This window comes from Lepisma saccharinum, chromosome 3 (assembly GCF_977018435.1).
Source record: "Lepisma saccharinum chromosome 3, izLepSacc3.1, whole genome shotgun sequence".
Classification (NCBI taxonomy): domain Eukaryota; kingdom Metazoa; phylum Arthropoda; class Insecta; order Zygentoma; family Lepismatidae; genus Lepisma; species Lepisma saccharinum.
This window is the reverse complement of record NC_139231.1, coordinates 82324390-82336477: the sequence shown is the minus strand read 5'-3', so window position 1 is coordinate 82336477 and position 12088 is coordinate 82324390. Positions and strand designations below refer to the sequence as shown.

Below are 12088 nucleotides of genomic sequence, written 5' to 3'. Positions count from 1 at the left end.
TCCTGCAGTTTCCTAACATTTACTTTATGTTTTGACATGGTGAACAAGCAAATCCGATGCATCAATCAGTCGATCAGACTGCAGTTACCTTGCTCGCTGAGACGGAAGAAGGAAATGAAAACAAAACAACTTTCCTACAACAATTCGTAAACAATACAGCATAGGACAAAAAGAGCACAACTTCTAGCAATTGTAACACATCATTGTTGGCACTGTTTAAAGTCCGTGCGATTACTACATTAACGTCCAAGAACTGAAGAAAGCCGATTCATTGTTGTGCGGTAAACAAGAATTGCGTGCCAAGAAGCCGTGCCTCGGATGTGGGTGGGGTTAAATAGTGTGCGAATTGTATTAAAAAAAATGATAAAGATGCAAAAAGGGCGAAAAGGTTCAAAAGTTTCTGAGATTGTGAAAAAGGTGCAACTGAAACACCATGAGAAGAGTTCAATACGTGCTTATTTTGGGGATGGGTCACTCTTTTACCCATTTTAACACAAAAAAAATGTAAGGTGCAGCACCTAAAATTCCTAGCTCTGTAATAATTTATATTTTCAGTTTGGAAAGAAATAATTTTAAAAATTTTCTTGCTTGCCTCGCTCGTAGTGAACCCATTTCTTTGAGTCACATCAAATTTCTATTTATTACTACTACTTCAAAACAATTCTTCTGAAATGCTGTATTACTAACTCTCTGTATTCTGTAAAAATTGTACTCGATATACGGAATAGTTAATGCACTATAAGTATTCCATGTAGAGATATTAAATAATGCCAAATGCGTATTTGAAGATCAAAGGACGATTTTGTATTAGTAAGTCTTCTCTGCTACAGCTAAGAAACAACATTGTTACTGTAGAGGAACGAGAGGTACTAGAGCAAAATTCACAATAATTTATGTATGCCTTACGGGACCAGAGTTATTTCTTGTTTTCTGCCCAGGGGCAGGTCTTTCCTTGCAACCTCCATGCTGTTTGATCTTCAGCTCTTCGCTTTGCGCATACAAAAACTAACTGAAGTGTAAGTTAAGAAAATGACATTATTCTCAAACATGGGGTGCGGGATCCAAAATCTATTTTTACCCTGGACGCAGAAATCACTAGGTATGAATCTGAATATACATATGTCAATTTCACAGCTTCCCTATGAGATGAGGACATTTTAAAAATTTGGATATAAAGCAATGCTACATACCGGGTGGCCACAATTAAAGTTACCCAACTCGGAGCCCTCTGTAGCCTGTTTGAGGCATCGTAGAACTGAAATTTGATGAATCCACTATGCAGACCATGGGGAAGAGGATGGGGATAAAAAAAAGTTCAATTTTCCACTACCAGGTTGGAATGCGGTGCTGTACTTCCATGATCGGTTGTAATAATGACGTAAACTGCTATAATTGGTTATGGATTTGCCTTTACCTTACCTTGCAATCTTGCAATAAAAGAGATTATTTTCTCGCAACTTCCAGCCACTAACAAATGTCTTTCTAATTAAAATCTCTGCTAAATCACTTAACGTGATTATTTGTAGTAACGGACACTACCGGCTTGTAATGAATACATTGACTTTCAATGGAATCCTTACAAGCCAGCAGTGTCAGTGACACTACAACCCATCATTGAAGTACAGCACCACATTTCAACCTGGTGGTGGAAAATTGAACTTTTTTTTTTCGCCATGGTCTGCATAGTGAATTCACCAAATTTCAGAGTTCTACGATGTCTCAAACAGTCTACAGAGGCTCTGAATTGGGTAACTTTAATTCTGGCCACCCGGTACATACACATGCATGTGCATAATGATGTATGCTTTTCACAGCTCAACTTGGACCCCCCCCCCCCCCCCCCCGAAGATAAACTCAGAGTTACGCCTATGGTTGAAAGACATGCTCTTGTGTATAATACACAGTCCGACAATTAAGGAATGAGACTGATTTTATATTATCCCACGTGGGCATTCTATCTATGAAGTAACACATTCATGATGTAGTGTGGTCCATAATCCACAACCTGGCAACACCTTCATGAACTTGCAATGGGCATGCTGGGAATTATGCTGCCATATCGTGAAGGAGGGGCAAGGGTGTCATCACATAATAGCTATGGCGCAGTGAGTGAACATCAAGTTTCATGAAAGACATTCTGAAAACTGTTTGCGGGAATAAACATTTCTTGAATTCTATTGTTGTGGAGGACATTTTCACTATGGTTCTTGTATAAACCTACAATGGAAGTCACTAAATTTACCAAGAGACAAGAAAATGCAGCTCCATAAGCCAAGGGCGAAGACAATGTTGTGTCTTTTAACGACAGCAAAGGCATTATTCACCACGTAATTGTTCCAGAGGGTGAAAGTGTAATTGGTGGTTACGATCGTAGTGCTCTGAATGATTATGGAAGAGAACTGACCCCATGAGACATCAGTATCCTGAACCGGGCAGTTGGTTCCTGCTCCATGGTAATGCACGGTCCCAGAGAGCATTGGTTGTCTATGTATTCCTAGTCCAAAAACAAGTGAGAGTGTTGAATAGTTGTCTCTACTCCACAGATTTATTCCCCTGTGATTATTTCCCGTTCCCGAAAGTGAAGCTGCTGCTGAAATTAAACAGTTTTGATGAACACAGGACCATCCAACAGGTTGACGTCCAATCTTAAAGTCATATCACTTGAAGATTTGCAGATGTCGTATCGATCGTTGGCCAACCATGACAATTGCTATACTGATGCAGGAGGGATGTACTTTGAGTAATAAACAGGCAATGTTCAATTATTTTGTTTCCTTATCATCTGATAACGACTGACTAATAACATATTGTGATGTGCATATTACTCACAGTTGAATAAAGAGAAATTGTTAAAAAGATCCAAGATCAATTACTTACGTGTGCGAGTACAAAATGTCGACGAAAACATTTCAGAGGTCAAGACCCAAGATGGGTTTCCATGTTACATCCGAGGTCAAGAGGGCTGCCGAGGCGGAAATTGAGTTCACCTTGGACTGGTGACATACCAGTTTCAATAGGGGAAAACTACGGAGGGGAAGGTAGCTTCCTTCTCAGTGTTCAGCATACGCAGCACATTCGCTTCTCTCAAACACTGGCCAGGTGGCTTCTAACAGCCACGTAGAACGTTTCTCTTAAGTGTTTTTAGATTAGGAAATGCGTGGTTTTAGATATGAGTTTTAATATTGTGAAGGTTTTTACAGCTACTAAGCAGGGTCTTTTCCATAAGTGTTTTTTACCATAACTTTTTACCTGTATCCTCAACTAACTAACACTTTCTTAACGTGACACCATGTCAGGTGTCTAAGAATATGCATCAACCTGAAGGAGGAGGCAGTCTTGACCTCTGAAACGTTGTTTTCATTGACACTTCGTACTCACACACGTAAGTAATTGATCCTTTTAATGATTTCAATTTATAACGACTGTCTCATTACTTAATTGTCTGACTGTGTATAAGGAACTTCTCTTCATTTTAGCATTTCCAGATTTTTAAAAAAATTAGAATCCTGGATGGGTCACCAGGGGGATGAGGTTCAAACCTAGTCCCTTTTGAATACTTGGGATTATTGAGATCGTTACAACCCAGAAGTGACTGTACATGCACATTCTCATAGGCACACACCACCACCAAAATATTATAGAAGTTCATACAAGTGACAATAGTACTAAATAATAGAAATGTTGGCTAAAATTAGGAGTGGTTTCTCTACATGTAGGTGGCAAAAAATAATAATAATAATAATATAAAGTATCTCAAGAAAGTGTACAAAAATTGATCAACATACTTTTATTTCCAATATGTAGCTTTTCTTTCAATCCATGAAACTAACTTGGGAACATAAATAAGAGGACTTGGGTAAAAAAATAAATATTGAAAACAATAACAATTGAAAATGCAGCAAGGTTGTCTTTAGGATAACAAGTTTGACAGTTTATGAAAAAGCATTCAGAACTTATAATTTATAATGTTTAACACTTGGGCTGCCACATGTAAGCCTGTGGTACAAGCATTCATTTTATTAACAAGGTAGGAAAAAAATTCAGTTTCCTGTTCAGGAGACATTTGTATGAAGAATTTCATTACAAATGCTTCTGAAATTATGTGCACAAGCATAATGACTCTTGAATGATTGTAATATGTTGAATTGTGGTTTTATGCCATACAAATTCATTGCGAGTTGATATGCATAGGGTCATTATGAGAAATGGGAATAGGTTTTAATTTTCTCGTGTACTTCTGCAGTCGTGTTATCGGTAATTAGTTTTACTTTGTTGATGTTTGGTAATTATTTTTGTGCTTTATTTTTCTTGATATTATTGTTGTATCTCCAGAGGTGCGAGATCATCCAACCAGTGTGGTCAGCATGACGAACTCCCAGTTGTTATTGCAGATTTCCTTGACTGGGTTATGCTATTCATACGTAGCTCCCCAATTTCCTCATGATGGTGGATCGTCACCGATCCCATACACAGGCTGAAATCTTAGGATAAAAGGTGTTACGCTTTCCCCAGGAACCTGTGCATGTCCTGAAGCCGGAAACACATATGGTATAAAGTTTTTAAGGTCTATGGCACAAATGCATTTACTTACAAAGCAATGTTTTATGAAGATAAAACCGAAACTGGAACATAAAGAATTAGGAACAAAAGTTGTTTTGGAGCTTTATGAGAAATATCTCAATGAAAGAGGGGAAAATAGTGGAATTGCAGAAAAGTTAATCTAGTGGAACTCTGAAAAAAGGAAGATGTATTCCAAAATACCTTGTTCAAATTTAACTTAAACAAGATATGGTGGGAAAGAACGATGAGCATGGTGTTGTTGCTAAGTGGAAGGGCAAGAGGGAGGTTATGAAACTTGCAATAATTCGTCTCTATTTCTGAAAAAAGCTGAAGAATTGGCTTCATACAGTACATCTGTGAGAATCTGATGATACCACAAAGTTGCTACTGAATTGCTTTTGAACACAAGTGTGGTAAATGCACAGATAGTGTACAGTATACAGCACAACTGTTTCCGCTTCAGACAATTTGTTAAACTGGGCATGGCAGCCAAAGTGATAATCAAGAGAACATGTTCTACTTCTTCTCTTTGGTAGTATCAACGAGAGAGAGTTTTATTGTTTGTTCTACCTTATGCACATTGTATATAAAATGTGTGATTTTTCCAAAGTTTCAGTTTAAATGTGTTATAAGAAAATGTGAATATAGTAGCTAAACAATTCATCACCTGTTTCAATACTTTGCATAAGTAATGGAAAATTGCAGTCAGATTTTCAGTCATTTAAAACATCTTAACATTTTCTTTTCAAATTAAATTTTGCCGTAAATGAAACCCAATAATATAATTATTAATATTTGAGCTCTAAATAGTTTTCATTCAAAACTTAACATTTTATAAGTTGAAAAAAGATAACTGTATTATGATGATAACCATTAAAATGTCCAATTTGTGCTTATGAAACTGTAAGATAAATAAGTGTCAGCAAAACTGTTAATAATTACATGAAAAAAACTGGTATTAAACCATCTCTTAAATTATCACACTACAAACTTTCAGTAGAAGCATATGAGTCATTCCATATGAAATCAACACAGCCCACAACCTGACCATCTCAGATTTGCATGAAACTAAGTAACTATGAAAATGTTTAGTTTAGTTTGTCTTGTAATTATTAAATTATTCAAGGTCAAAGTTAGCATAAATTGCCCTTTTTGAGCCCGCTTACCTATATTAAATGTGCTGTAACTCCGCCCATATTTCACCTAGGAAGCTCAAATAAAGCTTATTGTACAGGAAATTGAACAAGCTTTCCAGTGATAATTAACAAGCCTACCTTTGGATAAAAATATACTTTTGTCACGTGACCTTGACCTTTGACCTTGAATATCTCAAAACACGTCATCACCAATCTAAAACATATAAAAAAATCATTCTGGGACTGGAATGGGATCAGAAGATACAAAATATGTGTAACTATGTGACTGATAAAAGCCTCATTACATGAACTATGACGAGTCAAATGCCCCTTAACACCCCCTACAAAATGTAAGAGAGTTATCCTGGTCATGAAAGAAATAGGTTATGCACAGGGAGATCTCTAGCTGTGTGTGTGAAGCATAGGTTCGGCATATTGTTGACCGCCATATTGAATTCAACACAAAAATTTCAAAGGAAAGGGGGTGATGTGATATATCAAATCAGGCTAGAATTTCACGAAATGAAGCGGCAAAGGTTTTTCCAACGTATATTTAGACAGCAATAAGTTATACGCATATCTTTCACTTACGATATATGCACATTATAATGTTGTCAATGTTCCTGTGAGCACACTAGTTGACGTCTCTCACACTCACAGAACATTTGGCAATGTAGCATGTGCAACAACATCGCAAGCAACAACTATGCCTTCTCTCAGATGGTCAATATCAGGGACTTTTAGTGCATGCACCATTCTCTTCAGATGTTTCTGAAGGTAAAAAGTCCTCCTAAGATGTTAGATCTGGGTAATGTGCACGCCTTTTAATAGATCCCTGTCTGCCCATCAATATACCTAGAAATTTACCATGAAGAAATTGCCACAATGTCCACATAGTGTGTTCACACTCTGTCCTGTTTCAAAACTCTGGAAAAGTGCCATACCCCGTAAGCAAGGTTGAAAAACCTGTTCACTTAACAAATCCAAGAAGCCCTCAGCATTTAAGGTTCCGTTGTTGAATATGGAGCAACCATTCCCGTTCTCCATACACTATACCACATCCTTAGCTTACCAGCAACAACCATTCGGCTGGGATCTGTCTACTGATCAAATTACAGGTACGGCATATTCTTTTAATTAACTTCACCATGAACGCAAAAAATTTGCCTCATCACTGAAGAATTTTTCATTCCAAAGGAAGTGTCACGCAATTGTTTGAGATACTTTTCCAAATGATCTTCACTATTCAACTATTTGGTGAATGTCTCTGATTAAAATCATATGCAATGCGTGATCTCAATGAGTTCCTAACACGTTAGGAGCATTCTTAAACTTTGTTTTTAACACCTCGAAAAGGAGAAGATGGTTACAAGCATGCAGTAATAACTTTTTGCTGGCTAAATATACATTGGAAAAACCTTTGCCCCTTCATTTCGTGAAATTCTAGCCTGATTTGATATATCACATCACCCCCTTTCCTTTGAAATTTTTGCATTGAATTCAATATGGCGGTCAACAATATGCCGAACCTATGCTTCACACACACAGCTAGAGATCTCCCTGTGCATAACCTATTTCTTTCATGATTAGGATAACTCTTTTACATTTTGTAGGGGGTGTTAAGGGGCATTTGACCTGTCATAGTTCATGTAATGAGGCTTTTATCAGTCACATACTTACACATATTTTGTATCTTCTGATCCCATTCCAGTCCCAGAATGATTTTTTGATATGTTTTAGAGTATGGCATGAGGGACCAAATATATTTGTTTCACGATTTTTGGTGATGACATGTTTTGAGATATTCAAGGTCAAAGGCCAAGGTCACGTGACAAAATTATATTTTTATCCAAAGGTAGGCTTGTTATTTATCACTGGAAAGCTTGTTCAATTCCCTGTACAATAAGCTTTATTTGAGCTTCCTAGGTGAAATAGGGGCGGAGTTACAGCACATTTAATATAGCTAAGCGGGCTCAAAAAGGGCAATTTATGCTAACTTTGACCTTGAATAATTTAATAATTACAAGACAAACGAAACTAAAAATTTTCATAGTTACTAAGTTCCATGCATACATTTAACTCCCAAAATTTCATGAAAATCGGAGATGGTCAGGTTGGAAATTGCACATATCTGTGTTGATTTGGCATGGAATGACTCATATATGCATTTTATGTATGAGGAACATATGTAATCAGTACCATAAACAAATTTCCTAGACAACAGCATTCTCTTCATTACAACAATGAATATATATAGAAATAAAAAAATATACAACATTCCTTGTATAAAAATACATAATACTGTAGAAGGTAATTTAACAGGGAAAAATCACCTAGGTAGCAAATTCATCAAGCTTTCTGTCGCAAATAGTCATGGTAGCGAACTACAATCTTCTCCTGTTCATATGTTTCCACTGACCCTGGCCGCATTAGACGTACGTTAATGACTGCTCTTTCTGGAGATTGTTCGCAGAAGTGCACGAGATAACATGCTGCCATTACTCCGCTCCTACCTCTTCCCATTCTGCAGTGAATTCCAACTGCCTGCAATATAAAAATAACAGTTAAGCTTACTTTGTCAAATGCTTAGGAAACAATACTTCTTAGTACTGAAAATGCAGTAGTGAATCATAAAAATCTTATCTGGAATACCATAACATTTCTTATTTACTGTCCTTGTATACAAAAACAGAGTGAGTGGTTTCAATGGGAGGGAAAATTCCAGAAAGCCCCAGATAAACACTGAAAAGTTAAGGATGCAAAAATTAAAAATATAGAATTTGTTGCTTTTGTCGAAGATTCAACAACATATTTAATTGCATAAGTTCTGAATTTTGTATAGATTATTATGGCTGAATATGTCTATTAGTCTTTTAAATCATGAAAGAAATTTAGAATTTTAATTTTGCATTGACTATGAAGTTAAAAAGAAACATGAAATTTTCACATCTTTCCATAAAAGTGTGTGTTGGAATGTCAGTTTGCGGGGAAGAATAGGTGATTTTTTGATCACAAATATTATACATCAACACTTAACTGAAAGGGCTAGACATAACTTCTTCACAAACAACCTTGCCACGACAAGTGTTTCTGTCTGCTACCAGATTACTTTCAATATCTAAGCTGTAAGCCCCACGATCTTACACTAAAAAATAAAGCATTATATATATATATATATATATATATATATATATATATATATATATAAAGAAAACCCCTTAGGGAGAATTCACACCGAAGAGACACGTGTCGCTTGCAAGCGAACACTCAGTAATCAATTGTACCTATCGAACCGAAGCGACAACAAGCTGCACGTGTCTCATGTCGCTTGCGTGTCACTCAGACTGTGCCGTTTTCTCAGTTTGTTGTTTGCGTATGCACAGTGAATGCTTCATTCCAACGAGCTATATTTAGACTCTAGAAGTGAGCCCAACCGGAGGCCTTACAACATGTTTGTAGCTCGAATTTGTTGATATAATAAAGTATCGACATGTACAATATTTTAAGATTTAAGCACAACGTTCTTTTCGCTATATCAAGTTTTTGGATGCAGTTATCTGCTGTAATTTTCTTTCAACATCATGTAAAGAGACCGTATTTTGGGCATTTAGGATGAGATTGCTTTTATTTTAAAAAGCCAGCTCATAGAGGCACTTTAGTCCAAAATATATTAGTCAACGTGCACAAATAGACTAATCAGAACTTAATCTGCCCAGTGCCTCCACTGGGTATCCAACCCGGGATCACTTACACGTTACCACTTTGTCAATCATACTTTTATATTTGTCAACAATCCTACACGTAATCAAACTATTATTACGCTTTATGATTATGCTAGAATTTATTTTTCAATATTTAATTTCATGGGTGCATGTTAATTCATGATAAATTCTTAAATACTGGAAAGATATTGACGAGGAAAATTCTTGAGCTAAGAGCATTGACTTAAAAAAAAATACCAGGTCATGGTTTCAAGAAGGTTGAGAATCATTTCTCTAGTGTTTAGATCTTAGTTTTATCCAGGCTGGAATGTCTAGCGTATATAGTTTGACGTGAGTGCATATTATTTCTTCGTTTCTCATGCACAACATGCCTCTCCTGAGTTTCAATGACTTGCACAAATTTTACAACACAATATACATGTAACAATGTATCTTGTTACATTTTTTTGGGTGACTAAAAATCTGATTAATGTAATTATATTGGTATAATCATGCGAACTGATGTGTCGCTTGCCGTGTGCAGCTTGTTTCTTTGGTGTGAAATTTTCATGTCGCTTGTTGTGTGCCTCTTCGGTGTGAATTCTCCCTTACTGTATTCCTCCAATCTTTCTCCTGCATCGTGCGTTGTGCCACAAACTGTCTGTAGATGAATACCACTATTCCTACTTTCTTCATAAAGAGGAAAATACTGTTCCTTTGTTCTTGCAATAACCTTTTTTCAATTGACATTAGAGACAACAAACTTAGCCGTTCTTGTCCTTGAGTTGTTCTACAGAAGTCTTTTTATTTTGTTGAGAAACGAAAAAAGATCTTTCAACAAAAGTGGTTGTTGAAAGTATTGTTTTGACCAAATATGCCAACTTGTAGATTTATGGCATATCCCAAAGCAAGTCTCTCATATTCACAAGACTAAGAAGTTGATGAATGGATATGCCTGTGAAGCCAGAATTGTGAGAGCAATACAAAACTCCCAACACAAAACACAGGAAAATAAAAGATTAGATATTTTTTAACAGGCCTTGTACAAGATTCTTTTTAATTCGTGGTTCTGTTTTTGGACTTAGTGCCATGGTAATTTGTGTGTGTGAACACAGACTAATGATGGAAATTAAGTACAATAATCAAACCAAGTGTTTCTGAATATTAGCAAAATATTAATTAAATATTTGTTGGTGAGCATCCCACCACCCATGCACAATGCTAAAAACAAATTCTAATGAACTGACAGCAATAGTTATAAAAAAATTAAAATAAGCAGCATGATTGTTTGGCCAAAAGCTGTTATCAAATATACACTAAGTCTAGGGTTCCCAAATTTTTTGTTTCACAGCACCCTTAATGTTGCAAGATTTTTCTGCATCGCCCAAGTCAGAATAACAAGACGTGGTTGACTGTCTAGAATGTTTGTTAATATCTTTACAACCACTGTACCAAATATCATAGCAATTATCACATTCATAGAAATGCTTCATGTAAAAGAATCAGACATTGCAACAAAAACTCCATTTACTTCCATTATAAGACGAGTAATACTACGTAGCGGGGACGACACCAGTGCCTCTAGCAATGTCATATTCGAGTGGAACCCGCCAGAGAGCCCAGAACAGTGCCGTTTTCCACACTACGTATTCAAGGTGCTGCAACTGTGGTATTAATACAGAAATAATTTTCTATGTATATCTTGCAAATTAGTCATTATATATTTATTAGGTAACCATTTACAATTTCACTTTCTTTGACTTATGGTTTCCACTTACCTCCTTTTTTATTCTTGAACGTTCACATACTTCTATAAATTTATTAATATGTGAAATAGTTGGCGCTTCAAATTCTTTGACTTTAATTTCTGTCCATTTCATATCTGGGAAAGCATGGATCGGAGGTCTTTTTTCTGGAGAGAGGGTAACCAAATGCTTGATTCCTTGCTCCACTAAATAACGCAAATTTCCCATTGAACTAGGGCAAGACATGGCAGCTAGTTCATCACGGACAACCCATGAAAAGTTCCATGGGGCATAGCAGGACTCGTCACTTCCTGAGCCAGACATCTTATCAGTACTCCTACAATGAAACAGAAATTAAATATTTTACATGGAAATGGTACCAGTTTAAATTTATTTTTCAGTTCAATGTTTCACTTAAAAAATAGTTGTCCCTCTTGATATCAGCATACTAATTAGCATCTAAGCACAAAATGTGTGCACATTAGTAACATATCCTAGTGTCAAAAGTGGTAAATAATAATACTGTCCCAAAAATAAAGAACAATAACATTGTCTGGATATTGCAATATCTTTTGTTCAAAAATTTAAAGATAACAAGAAGTTAACTTGTATGCAGAATTTCAGGTGGCAATTGGTTCAACTTCCCTTACAAAAAGTTATACCTTCTCTCATTAAAAAAATCCATGAACTTCAGGCAAATATTCATGTTACATATGAAATTGCAACAATATGCATTTGCCAGCTCAGCAGTAGAGTGCATTACATGGCTGACTTTGGATTTGTCACCGAAGATCCTGGGTTTGAATTCCATCCTGGACATGAGCCAGAATTTTTTTTTGGGGAGGACAACCTTGGATAAAAAAAAAAGTGTTGAAATTTTGTTGGGAGGGGATATTACTGAAAAACAACTCATAATATACCAGCCACTAATACTATACCATTGTAG

At 36.2% G+C, this 12088-nt stretch overlaps 1 protein-coding gene across 1 annotated transcript; it reads right to left on the bottom strand.

Moving 5' to 3' along the window:
* Nucleotides 1-7650: 7650 nt before the first annotated feature.
* On the bottom strand, nt 7651-11475 carry LOC145985866 (dual specificity protein phosphatase 23-like). Its single transcript, XM_083119973.1, has 2 exons — nt 11176-11475; nt 7651-8240 (listed from the first exon to the last, which is right to left on the bottom strand). Exons 1-2 carry the CDS (start codon nt 11464-11466, stop codon nt 8046-8048), a joined length of 486 nt encoding a protein of 161 aa, XP_082976099.1. The 5' UTR covers nt 11467-11475; the 3' UTR covers nt 7651-8045.
* Between the last annotated feature and the right edge of the window lie 613 nt (nt 11476-12088).